The following is a 24,374-nucleotide window of genomic DNA, read 5'->3' on the forward strand; positions in this document are numbered from 1 at the left end:
AAATGAGGGTTTGTTTACAGCAAAAAAAGTATTTAGAGTCTTTACTTGGACAAAAGTAGCTAAACAGCCATGTAAAAATACTCCATTACAAGTGAAAGTCCTGCGTTCCTAATTGTACTAAAGTAAAAGAAGTGTCATCTGCTGAATGCACTTAAATTATATTTCTCTCAAGACGTGATGAAGTAGTATTGAATATCGAGTAGTATATAATGGTAATACTCAAGTAAGTTACTATAGTGCATGAGTAAATGCATTTAGTTACAATCCACCACTACGCACTGCCCGTTCTAACAAATATGCCGTTCTAACAAATAACTAATATGCCACGTCCTCAGATCTCAGCAATTAACTAACAACTAAAATAAAATGACCTCAGCTGACTACAAAAAGTGAGTTCACAAATAATGTCTGCATTTAGATGGGAGCAGCATATAAGCAGAAATTAGCACCAAGCAAAAGCAAAGAGATCTCATCCAAAAAGCAGATCTGCAGGAAAGCAATAAAACAAGCAGCAGTATCAGCAGCTAATAGCTACTGATGTTGCCAAGTGCACAAACACAAACCGAGCAGAGCCAAGACATTGACTGTCGAAGTACATATTAGCACGAGCAGCAAATATTTAACTTGGTGAAGTGAATCAGTGATCCATGGCATCTCAGTGAAGAGTCACTGCAGTCACAAGCATCTGACAACAGAGCAGAGAAGATACGCTCTCAGTTTGAAATTTGTGTTTGTGGCCAAGTCGATTAGCCGTAACTGCTAATATGACTGAATGCAGGAAAGTAGAAGCATAAAGCGCAACACACAAAGCTATTTTCAATTGTTATGATCAAACTGTTTGCATGTGAGTTGTTGAATATATAACCAGCAGCAGTGTTATATATGGGTTAACAAATCAGTGTTGCAGCAGCAGCTGCGTGACATTAGCAGATCAACACAGTGAGCACAGAACTGACAGCTTAAAACAACCAGTTTATTGCAAAAGATGTTCCAGAAATATCTTGTAAGGCATAGAGTATGTCAGTGACATTTAGCCAGTTTCTGTACTTAAGTATAATTTTAAGGTACTTTTACTTTACTTGACTATTTCCATTTCATTTTACTATTTTTACATTGTTGTTTTCCATTTTCCATTTTTTTGTCGTTGTTTTTTTTTTTCATTGATTCAGCAAAGATGTATTTGGGTTAACACACTCTTTGTGCAGTTCAAATATAAGTTCAGATTTAAATGGAGGTTTTATAACCCATTCAGACTTATCGTAGCTGCTCTGCATGCTTTGAGCAGTTGGGCAGCTGAGGGAAGCTTCGCTAAAACACATCTGCATCTTTAGGTCTTGCACAGGTCAAACCTGGGGGGAGATATCTTCCCCTCATATTTCCTCTTTGGTAAATACACGTGACCTAGGTCAGCCAGCTCTGAATAGCAGCAGGGATGTTTACAAGTTAAATACCTCTGAAATTCTTCCAGCGGGATCAATTAATTACAGTCGGAATGCTGGGTTTTGGGTAAATTTTGGAGTATTTTTATTTTGTGAGTGTTCAGTGCACCCATTGGATTGTAAAATTCATTCTGTGGCTTGTTCTCTAAGAAGAGCTGATAGGAAGCGGTCACCCAAGGCTGTTAAGTTAACTTCATGTCAGATATTTAATTCTGTTTGTCTAACCTCACTGGGATGTAAAATTGTTTGTTCAGGAGACACTCAGGCTGTGATGGCATTACTGTATATAAAATATCTGTTTTTGATATTTATACATTTCTGATGCATTTAATTGGACACATAAATAACCATAAGAGTCTTTCCCGTTTTCTCCCGCAAAGTACTTGTATTTCACGTTTAAATCTCCAGCAACTTTTTTAAAACCCTTTGTTGCCAGTTATGATTATGTGTCATTTATATGACAGCCAGCCCCTCCTGTGTTTGAGAATACTGTACTAAAGAACAGAGTGCAGCGATATGCATTTTCATTGAGAGAAAGCAGTGCCTGAAGGCAACCTGAGTCAGTGACGAGAATTTAGATTTTCCATTGTTTTCCCTTCTCACGAAGCTACGTGTCAGTGTATTTTATTAACTTAATTATAATATTTTATGGAGGTCATAGAGATAAGTACTGTATGGAATACTGGGTTTGAAGGACAGACGCTGCTTCTGTTTTCTAGCTTTACACCATATGTTAAGGTGTAAGTAAAGACACTTGTAAATGAGAATTCATTAGCATACCCTTAAAGATGATGCAGCACTGAGCCATCACCTCCAGGCTGCATTATTGCTCATAAAACCCACAGACAAAGCATTACCCCATCAGGGCAGAGTCATAGTTTAACGCTTAGATGATCTTCATTGAAAGCTGAGGTGGATCTAAGCAGCATATACAATAACTGAAATGAGTTCTTTGATGGGGTCAAACTTTGGTTTTTATTCCAGTCCCCTTGAAGTTTGCCTTCCTTTTATTGCGACAGAGAATACTTTTAGTGATAAATGAAAACTTCAGAAGAGCAACAGGGGGGAATACGTGGCTGCGCAACCCTGAACCCGGCATCGCTAATGAAAGCTGGCTCTACTCTGCTCGGCATGGCCTCAGGCCACAGGCTTAGAACTAATGGCCTCCAGTTTAATATACCTCCACGTTGCCTTGTCTCTGTGTGTGTGTGAGTGTGTCCTTAGCTGTCCCCATCAGTCTGTTTTGTTCAATCGGATCAGCCTCTTTGCTTCTTTTCTCTGTTTCTTCTTTGTGCATATTCGATCCCCCCTCAGAGCCCCTCCTTCTTCCCTTGTATTAACAGCCCCTGCGCAATCCTTTATTCTGATCTTCCTTGATGGTCTTCCATCAAGACCTCTTTCAATCTGTAGGTAGCAATTGAGGCTGTGATTGCGTGTGATTGTATTGTTTTGGATGAGACATGAGCCGGAATAAGACCCGAGCTGCGTCTCACTGCTGTCATCCTCAGGTGCTGTCAGTCTTAGATCTACTCCATATTCTTTTTCCCCCCGTCCTCCATCAGTCTCTCATCTTCTCATCAGATGAGAGGAACACACACTCCCACCAGCAACACTGATTCTAGTTATCTGTCTAATAACTACAATGCATGCTGCTTGTGGAGAACTCGTCAGAGTGCCACTCTTCTACTGAGAACAACAGTTGATAGAAAGTGTGCAGTTTCCACCTGCCTGCCTTTAAAACACACAGTGCTGTGTGCATGTTAGCTTTGGCTCTACATACTCATGAGCTAAGTGGTCATTAATCACAGGTTGATATTTTTAGATTTAATTACTGAGCTTGTCCTCTTCTCCTTGCAGTAATATTCCTGAAAATGCCTGGGCACAAGTTTTTTTTTCTCTTTTTTTTTTTGTGTGTAAATGTCACTTAAAAGCTTTTTTTTAATGACACCAGTCACATTTGGACGATACATCCAAACCACTGAGATGATCATTATTTCATTAAGACCCAGACCCTTTTTTCCCCCGGTACACGCCAGGTATTGCTCAATCCTCCAGAGAGCCAATTAGGAGACATTACGTAGCCCCCAATTCTCCAGACACTTATTTCTGTCTGACTGTTGCTTATCAGACACATTCTATAAATCGCCATGTCCATTCATCTGTCTCTTATTTTACTGTCTGTTTCCTATGTTAGCACCCCGTCTGTGTCTTTATTTATGCCTCTGTATTCAGACAGCAGACAGTTTCTTCTTCAGATCTGATCTTTAAGCTCGACTGTGCACATTGTAATCTGAGAATGGCCGCATCGGATTTGTGTGTTTGAAATGCGTAATTATTTGCTATCACTACAACTGGTTGATGTGCTAAAAAAATCAAACAGAAGAAGAAAAGGAAATCAGCCTTTTGTTTTTTAACTGAACAAGTCAATTAAAAGCAGATTTTTCTTCATGATGACAGTCTGGCAAAAGCTAAAAAGACCTATTGTAAAGGAACAGGGAGAAAAATGCTAACAGCTGGCAGAAGGATACAGAGAAAATAAAAAAAGAAATGCTGATAAGGTAAACAGGGACATAAACTAGACACACAGTTAACGGTGTGACAGATAACATCAGCAACAACAAAGATGCCATAACATCTCTTTGAATCATGAAGCAAACATACAGCATCACTGATAAAGAATAAAATGTAGAGAGTGACATGGAGGTTTTGTGATTCTGATTCTTGTTGTTTCTGTGCCCTTTATCAAGTCATGGTGCACAATGTCATCCGTGCAGGAGACTGATAACTCTCATGCTGTTGAGGAGCCACATGTTAATTTGTCCAGATACCTTTATTTTCTTGCAGTACATGCTCTCCTCCATACTTCTTGTTCTCCGTTGCACTTTGAGGTCGACATTCAGAAAAGTTCTTGCATATTTTAAAGTCTTAGTGACAGGTGCATAGGATCAAAAGCTCCTGACTTGAAAAGAAAACCAAAGAATCCCACACACTGTCCAACACTTTGGTCCTCAGACCTTTATCAAGCAGAAATTCATACAGACAAACAGCACTATGCAAACAGCACCACACACGGCAAAGGCAACTGGCTTTCACCCACGAAAAATCTGCCAATTAGAGGACGCTAGCAACACTTTCTGGTATGCATACAAATTAAGGTCAATGAGTTCTTCAATTACAAAAACAAAAGCGATGCTGAGCTCTTACAATTGTAAACATAAATAATAAATATGCCAGTATTAGAGAAAATTGGCTTAAATTATACAATAGGGCCCTCTAGGGACATTAGATAAGATCGTTTTGGTTACAAATCACTATGGTAGCCTCAAATCTTTTAAAGGGCAGTGAAGACAAAGAAGCAAAAGGATATTCACAAGTCATTCATATCCACAAGAACACAATGTAAGAAAAAAAACGACCCCATACTTCATCTGTGCAAGCAGCTTATTATGACTCACAGTTACGTTTAATTGTTAGACGACCTCTGGTGGCCATAGTAATTATGATGGGAGCAAAGAAGGTGATATAGTGTAAAGACTGACGAAGCCCCTGTTAGGAGGAGGGAGCAACTACACAAAAGTGAATATAAATGTTACTAAATCCCAACAGGTTTTTGGAAGTAGTCATAGTCAAATAAAATACCAAAAACTGTTCCAAATTTGGCAAAACATTGTGTTTATGTAGGACCAATTATCACACATACTCAAAGCTGATTAAGGAAATAGGTTTTAGGGCCTTTTAAACATGATCTCTCTCCCAGGAATATGTATTTAAACATAAAACCTCTTTTCACTTCAGACAACATTACAGCTGCTGATTAAGACCTCTCTTTGAAATGGCACCGCAGCACAAAGACATAGGAAGCGTGTGGGTGACAAAATGAGTGAATAATCAGTCCCAGGTTCACCAGAATCAAACAGCGCATGAAAAAATACTCTAATGAGAAAGTGCATTCAATGATGCATGCTGGTATGAAAAGGGCAGCACAGAAAACTCACCTCGTTCACTATCGATTGTGCGAGGTAGATCATTTAAACAATTCAATTACAGCAAAAGCCTTTGCAACACTAAACTGATCTTCTTCCCTTCTGCTTTTCATTTAGTGTACATCATCAGTAAGTGTGTTATGAAGAGTGGGGACTCCTGCCGTATCATGCTTTTCTGTTTGCTAAACTGTCTGGGCTGGAAATCATTTCTTACAGGACCCTTGGTACCTGACATAGATTGATTATTTGTATGCTCGACCATCCACCTGCTCATCCTCGTAGGATGTGATTGGATGTTGGCCCGTTTCCAGTCTGCGACGCACCGCGGCTGCCTTCTAGGCATTAAACCCTAAAGAGCTTTGCTGAAAAGCACAGAGAATATTCCATCTCATCGTGCCACATTGTAATTCACTTTGTAGCAGCCTCGCTGAATTGAAAAAAATTCAGAGTGACTCTAGTTCCCGAAATCAGAGGAAACAATCTTCCACAGAAATATTTGGTGTTCTGTCTCAAAGCACCAAAAAAAATTGTCATGGATATTAGTAGTGCATTTAGACTGGAGGGACCATTCCTAGTATTCCACAAAAAACTGTTGAGCGGTGATACTAGTGCTTCTGTTGAAGGGTACCAGCAGTCACCAAATAGCCAGCAGAGAGCTGCCCATTCATCTCCTGCAGCCTTTCCATGTGACACTTTCCTCCCTTCCATCTCTTCCATTTGCTCCCTTATTAGAGAGTGTGAAGTGGTGTTTGAATTTGGTTCCTGGGCCTCTTTCTCTGCTGCCTGCAGTAGCTCAACGCCGAGAAGGAAAAGAAATATGGGCCCACGGAACGATATTTCACTGGCACCGGCTTGACATTGATGGATAGAGGATCATTAGACATTTGCCAGTTTGCTTGGGCGTAGAGTTATTTTCAGCAATAATGTATGGGAGAGGGAGCACGGTCTGGAGGAGGGTTTCTGGTAAGATCTCAGAGGGCCACGAATTCTAGTTTGGTTGAGTTTTGTTCAAGTCTTGAAGCGAAATGTAGGTGGTAGAAACCACAGAGGGGCACAATATATTACATTGCAGGTTTAGTTTAGTAAACTCTGACAGAATTTGCAGAGCACCTTCACTCGATTCATAGAGCAGTGGTTCTTAACGTTTTTTTATCAGCCCTGCCAGATGAACTCAAGACCCCTTCACTGACATTTTATGTTATGTTCTAAATGTCTACATTTTAACTGTTTTTTAACTGGATGTTATTTAACACCATTAATTATGTAATGGTGGATATTGTCAGCCTGCAATTACGTTTAAACTGTCTATGGGTGGCTGAAGGTGGATGTCTCAGCCATTTATCCATTACTCTTAGCTATTTCAACTGTTTACCCATCACTCTTAGCTAACTATTTAGACCTCTGTGTTCACTTAACTAGATTTTAAATTACACACTATATGTTTCTATGCAGCATATAGTGTGTAATTTACATTTTGTCCATTTAGTCAACCCAGTGTGCACGTACCCTCTGCATTACAAGTTTTCCCTGGTTGAGAATCCCTGTCATAATGTATTCAGCTCTTCGGAAAGCCACACATCTCTGCATTTTTTCAGCTGACTGGCACAGAAAGTGTGGTTGTTGTCAGTCAATATTGACTCAGACATCTCTCCCTTTCTCTTCAGTAATGGTTCTGCTAATTGTGACAATGCGTCGGAGGAGGAAGGAGCCACTGATTCTCGAGGAGGAGAGGGACATCAGAGAGAACATTGTCCGTTACGACGATGAGGGTGGGGGAGAGGAGGACACAGAGGCTTTTGACATGGTTGCACTCCGCAACCTAAACGTCATCAGAGATCCCAACGTGCGGCGAGATGTCACACCAGATACACCTACCTTCTTCCACTACCCATCAGCAAGTCGCCCGTCCTATAAGTCCCTGCCGGACAATGTGGTCTTTCGAGAGTTTATTTGGGAGCGACTTAAGGATGCTGATGTGGATCCATCAGCTCCCCCATACGACTCTCTGCAGACATATGCTTTTGAAGGCAGCGGCTCAGTAGCAGAGTCACTAAGCTCACTGGAATCACTAAGTACAGACTCAGATCAGAACTATGACTATCTTAGCAACTGGGGACCACGCTTCAAAAAGCTGGCCGATCTGTACGGCAACAGCGACGGCACCAGTGTCTTCTCATAGCCCCTAAATGTCTCTCTTAACATTTAAATAGGAGTAATTTATTGTCAGAGAAAATGATTTTGCCTGCCTTAGTGCACAGGAGGAAAATATTCAAAGACAGCACAAGAGAGACTGAAAGATAAACACTTTGACTTCAAAGGTTTTTGGTTTGTTTACCTCCTTGTATGGATTTTCAAAAGCGTGCCATGGTGAGTTTTGACACAGACTTCAAAAGTGGCTTGAGCGAGGAGGAAACCTTGTGTGCAAAAGACATTAAAGGTTTCAGATTTTGGGCTTGAGTCCAACCATTGACTGCAGAATGCATACATGTTGGAGCATTTTTACGGGGAGGCTCCCGTCCTTTCATTCCAGCGATGGGCACGGGCCCAGCACTCTTGCTTTGATGCATTCCTTTGCTATCTTTGTGCTAAAAAAAAAACATAAAAGTTTCTCATGAAATGCTGCGTCCCTGGTGGCTAATCAGTGGTCACTTGACAGTTCATATGAAATTTGACAACAATTTCTATGGGTTTTCTTTTTTCCTTTTCGGGTTGGTGGGGCAGGGTAATGAGGGGCTGATTTTCATAAACATACGATACAGAGCCACATTATTCATGGACTCAGTCATACCTCTCAACACTATATGAAAAGTGCAACTGCACACATACAGTATTAACAAGTAGTAGATGTGCTACGGAAGTGATGTGAAGACATAAGTTGTGCATATAATAAGAATGACTATCTTGTCAGTTTGATGTCTCCACTGGGTGAAACAGGAAAGCATATAATTTCTCTTATTCTCCTAACAATACATTTTGCAGATGTTGCAATGTAGTGTTTGTCTGAGTCTGTTTTTTCTTCCGCCTTTCTATTGCCAAGTCCAATGTATGATTTCTGAGCTGGGGGGACTGGGGGTGGGGGACATCTGCTACATCAGAAAGCTTTGCTGAAGGATCCATCCTCGTTGTGCTTGATTGCGAAATTCACACCACCTAGACTAGAAAAAAGAATTCCTTTCTGAACAGTGACAGTCCTTACCTGCGTGACGTTACAGTTTGTAAGTAAATGAATTTTGCTTCTGTAGTTTGCAGAGTCCAGCATATATTGTCATTCAGAAATGAAACCAATAATGTTCATGGTTTGTTTATTGACGGTGAAAGGACACACTGTATGATAATCATATTGTGCCAATTTTTTTTCCAGCTTAAACAAATTATGTTAAAATTGGGTGTCGACATGTACAACCGATATGTACTATTATTTAATTTGAAGAGGCAGAATTGTGCAAATGATGTTTTTATCCTTTTGCTGAAAATAAAATTGACATTCAGTTCCTTAAAAGACTGAAGGGATTTCTTTCAGTCCATCTGAACACGGGGAGAGAAGTAAGTAAGTAAAAAGAGGTTATTTCTAACAATAAACTACAGCAAGCATCTGACAATAATGATCGATGATTTCAAAAGGTGATGCCTCATTCTCTGTGCATTTAGGGAACTCAAGGAGCCAGTGAGGGGGTTGGAAAGGGAGGAGGAGAGAAGATAACCTTCTTTTTTTCATGTCTCTTTTTGATGAGGCTTTTGTAGTTGAAAGGCCTGATCAAGACAAAGCAGTGACACTCCACCGAGGCATGTGTGATGACTTCGAGGCTCACCGTCAGCCATCTGAGAAGCCTTTTGCAAGTTGGCCGGGCCTGCGCTGTGCATTCGGAGAAAGCTACATTATAGGTGTGTTCAAATACTGCATGTTGTGAGAACTGACAAAGCCAACACATACATAGTGTGCATGTATGTATGCATAAATTATATTTTCTGTAAATGTGACCTTTCCACAGTGTAGTAAATGCTGTTTTAAAGGCCTTAATTTGACTTTGAAACAGCTAAATGAAAAAATATTAACAAAAACACAGCCTTAATCATATCAAAGACATGTCTATGACAGTAAAAATGTCTGTTAAATGTTTAATATTACTTTTTCTTTTTCTTTTTTTACATTTTATATAGTTATTAAATTGTTGAATTATTTGTATTATTATATAAATTTTACCACCTTACCGCCTTACTATGGCCTAAAAAATGATAATTTAAGAATTCTAAAAACTAGCCTTAATTCTGTGGGTGTACTACACTTGCATTAAGACATCACAACATAGAACATGTGGATGTACACTGTTTAAGTACAAGCAGCTGTTAGAGCTGTTTCTCTAGTTTTGGTCCACTCATAATCTTCCTGCTGATTGCTCCCCAAAGCAATTTCTGTAGCATTTTTGTTGATGATTGCAACAACAGCAAGACGACAGAGATTGTGGTCTTTGACAATATTTGAGGCCCCTGGTGGGAAGCCAGTGAGGGCTCTGGCCTACATTCTGAGAAGGAGATTGGAAATTCCAAATTAGGAGAAAATTAGGAAAAAAACCTACAAAAAATATTAGAAAAATTGGCTCATATATCTTTGTCTTGCTTTGTCATTGGTTGACATGGTACCATTTTTGGACACAGACCGCCTAACGGTATGTTTGTATTTAACTTTGATTGCCCTGAATTAAATCAGATGACATGTTTAAAAAAAAGAGTCCTTACTCAATTCAGAATAAAATCACACTTGTTTTTCCATTTTGTTATTTGTGTCAGTGACCCACACAGTGTAAACTTGTAGTTAAAAACAGTAGCCGACCAGCGTCTCTTGCTGTTGTTGCATCTCGACAGCACTCAGAGTTTCATGAATACAACTGACAGTATAATTCACGGTGATGCAAGAGATTGCAAGGAACTTGTTATGCATTTTTGCTTGGTAAATATGTCGTCTCCTTACAGGTATTGACATAGTTTCCAAAGCTTTGAACCTGGCAAAAACAAAACATCTGAGATTTTTTAAGTGTGGATCAGGAGTAACCAAGGTCACCATGTCTGCTCATTATGATGCAGTTCACACAAATCTACAGGAGGAGACGTGCTGAGTGTTCTTCCTTACACATTCACGGTTTACATACATGATAGCCTTTTGCATCACATATTCATAGCCACAAGGATCATTTGTGAGGGCAAGACAGAAAAGAGAAGGGTTCTTGTGGAAATCAATAGATGAAAAACTCTTGTACAATTGATGGACATGCAATCAGGTGAAGTTAAAATATACAATTATTTCTTGCTGAGGTTTTAAGGTGTTAGCCGTGAGGGAAAAAAGCACTGAAAAGGGAAATGTACAGTGTCACTTTAAAACTAATACACTTTAAAACTGTTTAAAGCTCAATTTGCTTTTGTAAGAGTACTTCAACATTTTAGTTAATGCAGAACAGCCTTTAGCATTATCTCATTACTGTCACTATTCAGAAGTTGTTCAAAGCCTACGTAGTCTTACTTTAAAACTTACGTACTCTTAAAATGCAATACTGACATTCCATTTGTCCCCCTCTAACAATATTATTCGTCTGAGTTTAGCATTAAGCATTAACCCTGTCACTTGCAGCCACGTTAGCTGCAGTTCAGCAAAAATTACATAGCCTCGCTTTGAAACTTAAATACTTAAAACTCAAAACATAATTCTCCTCTATTTCCTCTGAAGCCATGTGTTTTCAGAGTTTTATGAAGAAGGAACACAAGTAAACGCAATACAGGTTTTAGTGATATAGCAAACAGCTTGTAGATGACATTGAGTTCATAAGATATCAGTTATATAAGGGGATAGACAGTGGCTCGAATACAGACATCTCTGGTCCAGCGCCGATAGTGGCTGCGACCAGATGTTCATTTTGATTGACCAGCTGTCTATCAAAATCAGCAGAAAGTGTCTTTAAATGCCTGGTGCTTGGGGGTACTTATGAGCAATCAGGGACCTTCTGCTATCAGGGGCTCAATCTGGACCTTGGTTGATTACTCATGTTGGCCCCGGCGCCTTGGCTGGGGAGGCCCTGGGCGACTACAAGCACTTCACTCAATTCTTATCATAACCATGCATCATCAACAAATTGCCCTGACAAAGAGGTGCCCATTTTCAGAGACTCTCAGTGAGATGAGGAACACTCTTTTCCTCAGATTGTTCCCTGGAACATCGCTAATAGAGTTTGACCTCTTGGATGCCTGTTAAAGGAATCATTCTTTACAGTAGCCTTCTGGCTGCACATGCAACTCAGGTGTCTGAGATCATTTATCATACAATTACTCTCCCTCTGTACAGTGTTATGTTAATAACAGCAATGTTCATATTTTCAAGCAATTAACAGCAGAATTTTAAAATTCTGATGTATTTTTTGTAACATTAAATTCTAAGAAAGGTAAAAAATAAATGAGAATCTGATGTTTCTGTTTGTGACAGAATATCATGCATTGAATAAACAACTGTAAACATAAGTATTTTTAAGTGTAGATAGTTAATTGTGAGAAGAAATCAATAGCACTATTAAGGTGAAACTAGACGTACAGCATGGTGGTGGCATGGGTGCCTGTTAGTAGCAGATGTAGAGGTAGAGGTTATGGGTGTTTTGTAGTGATAATAGCAATGTTTAGGAAGGTTAGTGTTGGATGTTCACAAGCAAAACTTAGAAAAGATCTCGGTGGCCTTGATCTTTGAATGCTTTATGACATTTTGAGGTCATACTAAAGTATGACTTTTTTTGGTCGATTTTGACGCCTTACTATACTATGAACATTTTGAGGACATTTTGAGGCCGTTCTAAAGTATGACATTTTTGACCGATTTTGACGCCTTACTATACTATGACATTTTTTATGACATTTTGAGGTCAAAAAAAATTTTGACTTTTTTTGGCCGATTTTGACGCCTTACTATACTATGACGTTTTTTATGACATTTTGAGGTCGAAAAATTTTTTGACTTTTTTTGGCCGAAAAAAACGCCATACTATACTATGACGTTTTTTATGACATTTTGAGGTCGAAAAAAATTTAGACTTTTTTTGCCCGAAAAAAACGCCATGCTATACTATGACGTTTTTTATGACATTTTGAGGTCGAAAAAAATTTTGACTTTCTTTCCCCGAAAAAAACGCCATACTATACTATGACGTTTTTTATGACATTTTGAGGTCGAAAAAAATTTTGACTTTTTTTGGCCGAAAAAAACGCCATACTATACTATGACGTTTTTTATGACATTTTGAGGTCGAAAAAAATTGTGACTGTTTTTGGCCGAAAAAAACGCCATACTATACTATGACGTTTTTTATGACATTTTGAGGTCGAAAAAAATTTTGACATTTTTTGTCCGAAAATAACGCCATACTATACTATGACGTTTTTTATGACATTTTGAGGTCGAAAAAAATGTTGACTTTTTTTGCCCGAAAAAAACGCCATACTATACTATGACGTTTTTTATGACATTTTGAGGTCGAAAAAAATTTTGACTTTTTTTGGCCGAAAAAAACGCCATACTATACTATGACGTTTTTTATGACATTTTGAGGTCGAAAAAAATTGTGACTTTTTTTGCCCGAAAAAAACGCCATACTATACTATGACGTTTTTTATGACATTTTGAGGTCGAAAAAAATTTTGACTTTCTTTCCCCGAAAAAAACGCCATACTATACTATGACGTTTTTTATGACATTTTGAGGTCGAAAAAAATTTTGACTTTTTTTGGCCGAAAAAAACGCCATACTATACTATGACGTTTTTTATGACATTTTGAGGTCGAAAAAAATTGTGACTGTTTTTGGCCGAAAAAAACGCCATACTATACTATGACGTTTTTTATGACATTTTGAGGTCGAAAAAAATTTTGACATTTTTTGTCCGAAAATAACGCCATACTATACTATGACGTTTTTTATGACATTTTGAGGTCGAAAAAAATGTTGACTTTTTTTGCCCGAAAAAAACGCCATACTATACTATGACGTTTTTTATGACATTTTGAGGTCGAAAAAAATTTTGAAATTTTTTGGCCGATAAAAACGCCATACTATACTATGACGTTTTTTATGACATTTTGAGGTCGAAAAAAATTTTGACTTTTTTTGGCCGAAAAAAACGCCATACTATACTATGACGTTTTTTATGACATTTTGAGGTCGAAAAAAATTTTGACTTTTTTTGGCCGAAAAAAACGCCATACTATACTATGACGTTTTTTATGACATTTTGAGGTCGAAAAAAATTTAGACTTTTTTTGTCCGAAAAAAACGCCATACTATACTATGACGTTTTTTATGACATTTTGAGGTCGAAAAAAATTGTGACTTTTTTTGCCCGAAAAAAACGCCATACTATACTATGACGTTTTTTATGACATTTTGAGGTCGAAAAAAATTTTGAAATTTTTTGGCCGAAAAAAACGCCATACTATACTATGACGTTTTTTATGACATTTTGAGGTCGAAAAAAATTTTGACTTTTTTTGGCCGAAAAAAACGCCATACTATACTATGACGTTTTTTATGACATTTTGAGGTCGAAAAAAATTTTGACTTTTTTTGTCCGAAAAAAACGCCATACTATACTATGACGTTTTTTATGACATTTTGAGGTCGAAAAAAATTGTGACTGTTTTTGGCCGAAAAAAACGCCATACTATACTATGACGTTTTTTATGACATTTTGAGGTCGAAAAAAATTGTGATTGTTTTTGGCCGAAAAAAACACCATACTATACTATGACGTTTTTTATGACATTTTGAGGTCGAAAAAAATTGTGACTGTTTTTGGCCGAAAAAAACGCCATACTATACTATGACGTTTTTTATGACATTTTGAGGTCGAAAAAAATTTAGACTTTTTTTGTCCGAAAAAAACGGCATACTATACTATGACGTTTTTTATGACATTTTGAGGTCGAAAAAAATTTTGAAATTTTTTGCCCGAAAAAAACGCCATACTATACTATGACGTTTTTTATGACATTTTGAGGTCGAAAAAAATTTTGACTTTTTTTGCCCGAAAAAAACGCCATACTATACTATGACGTTTTTTATGACATTTTGAGGTCGAAAAAAATTTTGACTTTCTTTCCCCGAAAAAAACGCCATACTATACTATGACGTTTTTTATGACATTTTGAGGTCGAAAAAAATTTTTGAAAATTTTTGGCCGAAAAAAACGCCATACTATACTATGACGTTTTTTATGACATTTTGAGGTCGAAAAAAAATGTGACTTTTTTTTCCCGAAAAAAACGCCATACTATACTATGACGTTTTTTATGATATTTTGAGGTGCAAAAAAATTTTGACTTTTTTTGGCCTAAAAAAACGCCATACTATACTATGACGTTTTTTATGACATTTTGAGGTCGAAAAAAATGTTGACTTTTTTTGCCCGAAAAAAACGCCATACTATACTATGACGTTTTTTATGACATTTTGAGGTCGAAAAAAATTTTGAAATTTTTTGTCCGAAAAAAACGCCATACTATACTATGACGTTTTTTATGACATTTTGAGGTCGAAAAAAATTTTGAATTTTTTTGGCCGAAAAAAACGGCATACTATACTATGACGTTTTTTATGACATTTTGAGGTCGAAAAAAATTTTGACTTTTTTTGGCCGAAAAAAACGCCATACTATACTATGACGTTTTTTATGACATTTTGAGGTCGAAAAAAATTGTGACTTTTTTTGCCCGAAAAAAACGCCATACTATACTATGACCTTTTTTATGACATTTTGAGGTCGAAAAAAATTTTTAAATTTTTTGTCCGAAAAAAATGCCATACTATACTATGACGTTTTTTATGACATTTTGAGGTCGAAAAAAATTTTGACTTTTTTTGGCCGAAAAAAACGCCATACTATACTATGACGTTTTTTTATGACATTTTGAGGTCGAAAAAATTTTTGAAATTTTTTGTCCGAAAATGACGCCATACTATACTATGACGTTTTTTATGACATTTTGAGGTTGAAAAAAATGTTGACTTTTTTTGCCCGAAAAAAACGCCATACTATACTATGACGTTTTTTATGACATTTTGAGGTCGAAAAAAATGTTGACTTTTTTTGCCCGAAAAAAACGCCATACTATACTATGACGTTTTTTATGACATTTTGAGGTCGAAAAAAATTGTGACTTTTTTTGCCCGAAAAAAACGCCATACTATACTATGACGTTTTTTATGACATTTTGAGGTCGAAAAAAATTTTGACTTTTTTTGGCCGAAAAAAACGCCATACTATACTATGACGTTTTTTATGACATTTTGAGGTCGAAAAAAATTGACTTTTTTTGCCCGAAAAAAACGCCATACTATACTATGACCTTTTTTATGACATTTTGAGGTCGAAAAAAATTTTTAAATTTTTTGTCCGAAAAAAACGCCATACTATACTATGACGTTTTTTATGACATTTTGAGGTCGAAAAAAATTTTGACTTTTTTTGGCCGAAAAAAACGCCATACTATACTATGACGTTTTTTATGACATTTTGAGGTCGAAAAAAATTTTGACTTTTTTTGGCCGAAAAAAACGCCTTACTATACTATGACGTTTTTTATGACATTTTGAGGTCGAAAAAAATTTTGACTTTCTTTCCCCGAAAAAAACGCCATACTATACTATGACGTTTTTTATGACATTTTGAGGTCGAAAAAAATTTTTGAAAATTTTTGGCCGAAAAAAACGCCATACTATACTATGACGTTTTTTATGACATTTTGAGGTCGAAAAAAAATTTGACTTTTTTTGGTCGAAAAAAACGGCATACTATACTATGACGTTTTTTATGACATTTTGAGGTCGAAAAAAATTTTGAAATTTTTTGCCCGAAAAAAACGCCATACTATACTATGACATTTTTTATGACTTTTTGAGGTCGAAAAAATTTTTGAAATTTTTTGTCCGAAAATGACGCCATACTATACTATGACGTTTTTTATGACATTTTGAGGTCGAAAAAAATGTTGACTTTTTTTGCCCGAAAAAAACGCCATACTATACTATGACGTTTTTTATGACATTTTGAGGTCGAAAAAAATTGTGACTTTTTTTGCCCGAAAAAAACGCCATACTATACTATGACGTTTTTTATGACATTTTGAGGTCGAAAAAATTTTTGAAATTTTTTGTCCGAAAAAAACGCCATACTATACTATGACGTTTTTTATGACATTTTGAGGTCGAAAAAAATTTTGAAATTTTTTGTCCGAAAATAACGCCATACTATACTATGACGTTTTTTATGACATTTTGAGGTCGAAAAAAATTTTGACTTTTTTTGCCCGAAAAAAACGCCATACTATACTATGACGTTTTTTATGACATTTTGAGGTCGAAAAAAATTTTGACTGTTTTTGGCCGAAAAAAACGCCATACTATACTATGACGTTTTTTATGACATTTTGAGGTCGAAAAAAATTTTGACATTTTTTGTCCGAAAATAACGCCATACTATACTATGACGTTTTTTATGACATTTTGAGGTCGAAAAAAATGTTGACTTTTTTTGCCCGAAAAAAACGCCATACTATACTATGACGTTTTTTATGACATTTTGAGGTCGAAAAAAATTTTGAAATTTTTTGGCCGATAAAAACGCCATACTATACTATGACGTTTTTTATGACATTTTGAGGTCGAAAAAAATTTTGACTTTTTTTGGCCGAAAAAAACGCCATACTATACTATGACGTTTTTTATGACATTTTGAGGTCGAAAAAAATTTTGACTTTTTTTGGCCGAAAAAAACGCCATACTATACTATGACGTTTTTTATGACATTTTGAGGTCGAAAAAATTTTTGAAATTTTTTGTCCGAAAATGACGCCATACTATACTATGACGTTTTTTATGACATTTTGAGGTCGAAAAAAATGTTGACTTTTTTTGCCCGAAAAAAACGCCATACTATACTATGACGTTTTTAATGACATTTTGAGGTCGAAAAAAATTGTGACTTTTTTTGCCCGAAAAAAACGCCATACTATACTATGACGTTTTTTATGACATTTTGAGGTCGAAAAAAATTTTGACTTTTTTTGCCCGAAAAAAACGCCATACTATACTATGACGTTTTTTATGACATTTTGAGGTCGAAAAAAATTTTGACTGTTTTTGGCCGAAAAAAACGCCATACTATACTATGACGTTTTTTATGACATTTTGAGGTCGAAAAAAATTTTGACTTTTTTTGGCCGAAAAAAACGCCATACTATACTATGACGTTTTTTATGACATTTTGAGGTCGAAAAAAATTGTGACTGTTTTTGGCCGAAAAAAACGCCATACTATACTATGACGTTTTTTATGACATTTTGAGGTCGAAAAAAATTTTGACATTTTTTGTCCGAAAATAACGCCATACTATACTATGACGTTTTTTATGACATTTTGAGGTCGAAAAAAATGTTGACTTTTTTTGCCCGAAAAAAACGCCATACTATACTATGACGTTTTTTATGACATTTTGAGGTCGAAAAAAATTTTGAAATTTTTTGGCCGATAAAAACGCCATACTATACTATGACCTTTTTTATGACATTTTGAGGTCGAAAAAAATTTTTAAATTTTTTGTCCGAAAAAAACGCCATACTATACTATGACGTTTTTTATGACATTTTGAGGTCGAAAAAAATTTTGACTTTTTTTGGCCGAAAAAAACGCCATACTATACTATGACGTTTTTTATGACATTTTGAGGTCGAAAAAAATTTTGACTTTTTTTGCCCGAAAAAAACGCCATACTATACTATGACGTTTTTTATGACATTTTGAGGTCGAAAAAAATTTTGACTGTTTTTGGCCGAAAAAAACGCCATACTATACTATGACGTTTTTTATGACATTTTGAGGTCGAAAAAAATTGTGACTTTTTTTGCCCGAAAAAAACGCCATACTATACTATGACCTTTTTTATGACATTTTGAGGTCGAAAAAAATTTTGAAATTTTTTGCCCGAAAAAAACGCCATACTATACTATGACCTTTTTTATGACATTTTGAGGTCGAAAAAAATTTTGACTTTTTTTGGCCGAAAAAAACGCCATACTATACTATGACGTTTTTTATGACATTTTGAGGTCGAAAAAAATTTAGACTTTTTTTGTCCGAAAAAAACGCCATACTATACTATGACGTTTTTTATGACATTTTGAGGTCGAAAAAAATTGTGACTTTTTTTGCCCGAAAAAAACGCCATACTATACTATGACGTTTTTTATGACATTTTGAGGTCGAAAAAAATTTTGAAATTTTTTGTCCGAAAAAAACGCCATACTATACTATGACGTTTTTTATGACATTTTGAGGTCGAAAAAAATTTTGACTTTTTTTGCCCGAAAAAAACGCCATACTATACTATGACGTTTTTTATGACATTTTGAGGTCGAAAAAAATTTTGACTTTCTTTCCCCGAAAAAAACGCCATACTATACTATGACGTTTTTTATGACATTTTGAGGTCGAAAAAAATTTTTGAAAATTTTTGGCCGAAAAAAACGCCATACTATACTATGACGTTTTTTATGACATTTTGAGGTCGAAAAAAATTTTGACTTTCTTTCCCCGAAAAAAACGCCATACTATACTATGACGTTTTTTATGACATTTTGAGGTCGAAAAAAATTTTGACTTTTTTTGGCCGAAAAAAACGCCATACTATACTATGACGTTTTTTATGACATTTTGAGGTCGAAAAAAATTTTGACTTTTTTTGCCCGAAAAAAACGCCATACTATACTATGACGTTTTTTATGACATTTTGAGGTCGAAAAAAATTTTGACTGTTTTTGGCCGAAAAAAACGCCATACTATACTATGACGTTTTTTATGACATTTTGAGGTCGAAAAAAATTTTGACTTTTTTTGGCCTAAAAAAACGCCATACTATACTATGACGTTTTTTATGACATTTTGAGGTCGAAAAAAATGTTGACTTTTTTTGGCCGAAAAAAACGCCATACTATACTATGACGTTTTTTATGACATTTTGAGGTCGAAAAAAATTTTGACTTTTTTTGGCCGAAAAAAACGCCATACTATACTATGACGTTTTTTATGACATTTTGAGGTCGAAAAAAATTGTGACTTTTTTTGCCCGAAAAAAACGCCATACTATACTATGACCTTTTTTATGACATTTTGAGGTCGAAAAAAATTTTTAAATTTTTTGTCCGAAAAAAACGCCATACTATACTATGACGTTTTTTATGACATTTTGAGGTCGAAAAAAATTTTGACATTTTTTGGCCGAAAAAAACGCCATACTATACTATGACGTTTTTTATGACATTTTGAGGTCGAAAAAAATTTAGACTTTTTTTGTCCGAAAAAAACGCCATACTATACTATGACGTTTTTTATGACATTTTGAGGTCGAAAAAAATTGTGACTTTTTTTGCCCGAAAAAAAAGCCATACTATACTATGACGTTTTTTATGACATTTTGAGGTCGAAAAAAATTTTGAAATTTTTTGTCCGAAAAAAACGCCATACTATACTATGACGTTTTTTATGACATTTTGAGGTCGAAAAAAATTTTGACTTTTTTTGCCCGAAAAAAACGCCATACTATACTATGACGTTTTTTATGACATTTTGAGGTCGAAAAAAATTTTGACTTTCTTTCCCCGAAAAAAACGCCATACTATACTATGACGTTTTTTATGACATTTTGAGGTCGAAAAAATTTTTGACTTTTTTTGCCCGAAAAAAACGCCATACTATACTATGACGTTTTTTATGACATTTTGAGGTCGAAAAAAAATTTGACTTTTTTTTCCCGAAAAAAACGCCATACTATACTATGACGTTTTTTATGATATTTTGAGGTGCAAAAAAATTTTGACTTTTTTTGGCCTAAAAAAACGCCATACTATACTATGACGTTTTTTATGACATTTTGAGGTCGAAAAAAATGTTGACTTTTTTTGCCCGAAAAAAACGCCATACTATACTATGACGTTTTTTATGACATTTTGAGGTCGAAAAAAATTTTGAAATTTTTTGTCCGAAAAAAACGCCATACTATACTATGACGTTTTTTATGACATTTTGAGGTCGAAAAAAATTTTGAATTTTTTTGGCCGAAAAAAACGCCATACTATACTATACTATACTATGACGTTTTTTATGACATTTTGAGGTCGAAAAAAATTTTTGAAAATTTTTGGCCGAAAAAAACGCCATACTATACTATGACGTTTTTTTTTACATTTTGAGGTCGAAAAAAATTTTGACTTTTTTTGCCCGAAAAAAACGCCATACTATACTATGACCTTTTTTATGACATTTTGAGGTCGAAAAAAATTTTTAAATTTTTTGTCCGAAAAAAACGCCATACTATACTATGACGTTTTTTATGACATTTTGAGGTCGAAAAAAATTTTGACTTTTTTTGTCCGAAAAAAACGCCATACTATACTATGACGTTTTTTATGACATTTTGAGGTCGAAAAAAATTTAGACTTTTTTTGTCCGAAAAAAACGCCATACTATACTATGACGTTTTTTATGACATTTTGAGGTCGAAAAAAATTGTGACTTTTTTTGCCCGAAAAAAAAGCCATACTATACTATGACGTTTTTTATGACATTTTGAGGTCGAAAAAAATTTTGAAATTTTTTGTCCGAAAAAAACGCCATACTATACTATGACGTTTTTTATGACATTTTGAGGTCGAAAAAAATTTTGACTTTTTTTGCCCGAAAAAAACGCCATACTATACTATGACGTTTTTTATGACATTTTGAGGTCGAAAAAAATTTTGACTTTCTTTCCCCGAAAAAAACGCCATACTATACTATGACGTTTTTTATGACATTTTGAGGTCGAAAAAAATTTTGACTTTTTTTGGCCGAAAAAAACGCCATACTATACTATGACGTTTTTTATGACATTTTGAGGTCGAAAAAAATTTTGACTTTTTTTGCCCGAAAAAAACGCCATACTATACTATGACGTTTTTTATGACATTTTGAGGTCGAAAAAAAATTTGACTTTTTTTTCCCGAAAAAAACGCCATACTATACTATGACGTTTTTTATGATATTTTGAGGTGCAAAAAAATTTTGACTTTTTTTGGCCTAAAAAAACGCCATACTATACTATGACGTTTTTTATGACATTTTGAGGTCGAAAAAAATGTTGACTTTTTTTGCCCGAAAAAAACGCCATACTATACTATGACGTTTTTTATGACATTTTGAGGTCGAAAAAAATTTTGAAATTTTTTGTCCGAAAAAAACGCCATACTATACTATGACGTTTTTTATGACATTTTGAGGTCGAAAAAAATTTTGAATTTTTTTGGCCGAAAAAAACGCCATACTATACTATACTATACTATGACGTTTTTTATGACATTTTGAGGTCGAAAAAAATTTTTGAAAATTTTTGGCCGAAAAAAACGCCATACTATACTATGACGTTTTTTTTTACATTTTGAGGTCGAAAAAAATTTTGAAATTTTTTGCCCGAAAAAAACGCCATACTATACTATGACGTTTTTTATGACATTTTGAGGTCGAAAAAATTTTTGAAATTTTTTGTCCGAAAATGACGCCATACTATACTATGACGTTTTTTATGACATTTTGAGGTCGAAAAAAATGTTGACTTTTTTTGCCCGAAAAAAACGCCATACTATACTATGACGTTTTTTATGACATTTTGAGGTCGAAAAAAATTGTGACTTTTTTTGCCCGAAAAAAACGCCATACTATACTATGACGTTTTTTATGACATTTTGAGGTCGAAAAAAATGTTGACTTTTTTTGCCCGAAAAAAACGCCATACTATACTATGACGTTTTTTATGACATTTTGAGGTCGAAAAAATTTTTGAAATTTTTTGGCCGAAAAAAACGCCATACTATACTATGACGTTTTTTATGACATTTTGAGGTCGAAAAAAATTTTGAAATTTTTTGTCCGAAAAAAACGCCATACTATACTATGACGTTTTTTATGACATTTTGAGGTCGAAAAAAATTGTGACTTTTTTTGCCCGAAAAAAACGCCATACTATACTATGACGTTTTTTATGACATTTTGAGGTCGAAAAAAATTTTGACTTTCTTTCCCCGAAAAAAACGCCATACTATACTATGACGTTTTTTATGACATTTTGAGGTCGAAAAAAATTTTGAAAATTTTTGGCCGAAAAAAACGCCATACTATACTATGACGTTTTTTATGACATTTTGAGGTCGAAAAAAATTTTGACTTTTTTTGCCCGAAAAAAACGCCATACTATACTATGACGTTTTTTATGACATTTTGAGGTCGAAAAAAAATTTGACTTTTTTTTCCCGAAAAAAACGCCATACTATACTATGACGTTTTTTATGATATTTTGAGGTGCAAAAAAATTTTGACTTTTTTTGGCCTAAAAAAACGCCATACTATACTATGACGTTTTTTATGACATTTTGAGGTCGAAAAAAATGTTGACTTTTTTTGGCCGAAAAAAACGCCATACTATACTATGACGTTTTTTATGACATTTTGAGGTCGAAAAAAATTGTGACTTTTTTTGCCCGAAAAAAACGCCATACTATACTATGACCTTTTTTATGACATTTTGAGGTCGAAAAAAATTTTTAAATTTTTTGTCCGAAAAAAACGCCATACTATACTATGACGTTTTTTATGACATTTTGAGGTCGAAAAAAATTTAGACTTTTTTTGTCCGAAAAAAACGCCATACTATACTATGACGTTTTTTATGACATTTTGAGGTCGAAAAAAATTGTGACTTTTTTTGCCCGAAAAAAACGCCATACTATACTATGACGTTTTTTATGACATTTTGAGGTCGAAAAAAATTGACTTTTTTTGGCCGAAAAAAACGCCATACTATACTATGACGTTTTTTATGACATTTTGAGGTCGAAAAAAATTGTGACTTTTTTTGCCCGAAAAAAACGCCATACTATACTATGACCTTTTTTATGACATTTTGACGTCGAAAAAAATTTTTAAATTTTTTGTCCGAAAAAAACGCCATACTATACTATGACGTTTTTTATGACATTTTGAGGTCGAAAAAAATTTTGACTTTTTTTGGCCGAAAAAAACGCCATACTATACTATGACGTTTTTTATGACATTTTGAGGTCGAAAAAAATTTTGACTTTTTTTGGCCGAAAAAAACGCCATACTATACTATGACGTTTTTTATGACATTTTGAGGTCGAAAAAAATTTAGACTTTTTTTGTCCGAAAAAAACGCCATACTATACTATGACGTTTTTTATGACATTTTGAGGTCGAAAAAAATTGTGACTTTTTTTGCCCGAAAAAAACGCCATACTATACTATGACGTTTTTTATGATATTTTGAGGTGCAAAAAAATTTTGACTTTTTTTGGCCTAAAAAAACGCCATACTATACTATGACGTTTTTTATGACATTTTGAGGTCGAAAAAAATGTTGACTTTTTTTGCCCGAAAAAAACGCCATACTATACTATGACGTTTTTTATGACATTTTGAGGTCGAAAAAAATTTTGAAATTTTTTGTCCGAAAAAAACGCCATACTATACTATGACGTTTTTTATGACATTTTGAGGTCGAAAAAAATTTTGACTTTTTTTGGCCGAAAATAACGCCATACTATACTATGACGTTTTTTATGACATTTTGAGGTCGAAAAAAATGTTGACTTTTTTTGCCCGAAAAAAACGCCATACTATACTATGACGTTTTTTATGACATTTTGAGGTCGAAAAAAATTTTGAAATTTTTTGGCCGATAAAAACGCCATACTATACTATGACGTTTTTTATGACATTTTGAGGTCGAAAAAATTTTTGACTTTTTTTGGCCGAAAAAAACGCCATACTATACTATGACGTTTTTTATGACATTTTGAGGTCGAAAAAAATTTTGACTTTTTTTGGCCG

The 24,374-nt window shown here is 34.8% G+C and overlaps 1 protein-coding gene across 2 annotated transcripts in view; it reads left to right on the plus strand.

Moving 5' to 3' along the window:
- LOC121200274 (cadherin-7-like) overlaps window positions 1-8,859 on the plus strand; it is a 71,884-nt gene extending 63,025 nt beyond the window's left edge. For both annotated transcript variants that reach the window (XM_041065458.1, XM_041065459.1), the window contains one exon: window positions 7,087-8,859. In XM_041065458.1, coding sequence (XP_040921392.1) covers window positions 7,087-7,601 — 515 coding nt within the window. In that variant the 3' untranslated portion in view covers window positions 7,602-8,859. The remainder of the gene's footprint in view (window positions 1-7,086) is intronic.
- The last annotated feature ends 15,515 nt before the right edge of the window (window positions 8,860-24,374 follow it).

Source organism: Toxotes jaculatrix, chromosome 20, assembly GCF_017976425.1.
Source record: "Toxotes jaculatrix isolate fToxJac2 chromosome 20, fToxJac2.pri, whole genome shotgun sequence".
Lineage (NCBI taxonomy): Eukaryota > Metazoa > Chordata > Actinopteri > Toxotidae > Toxotes > Toxotes jaculatrix.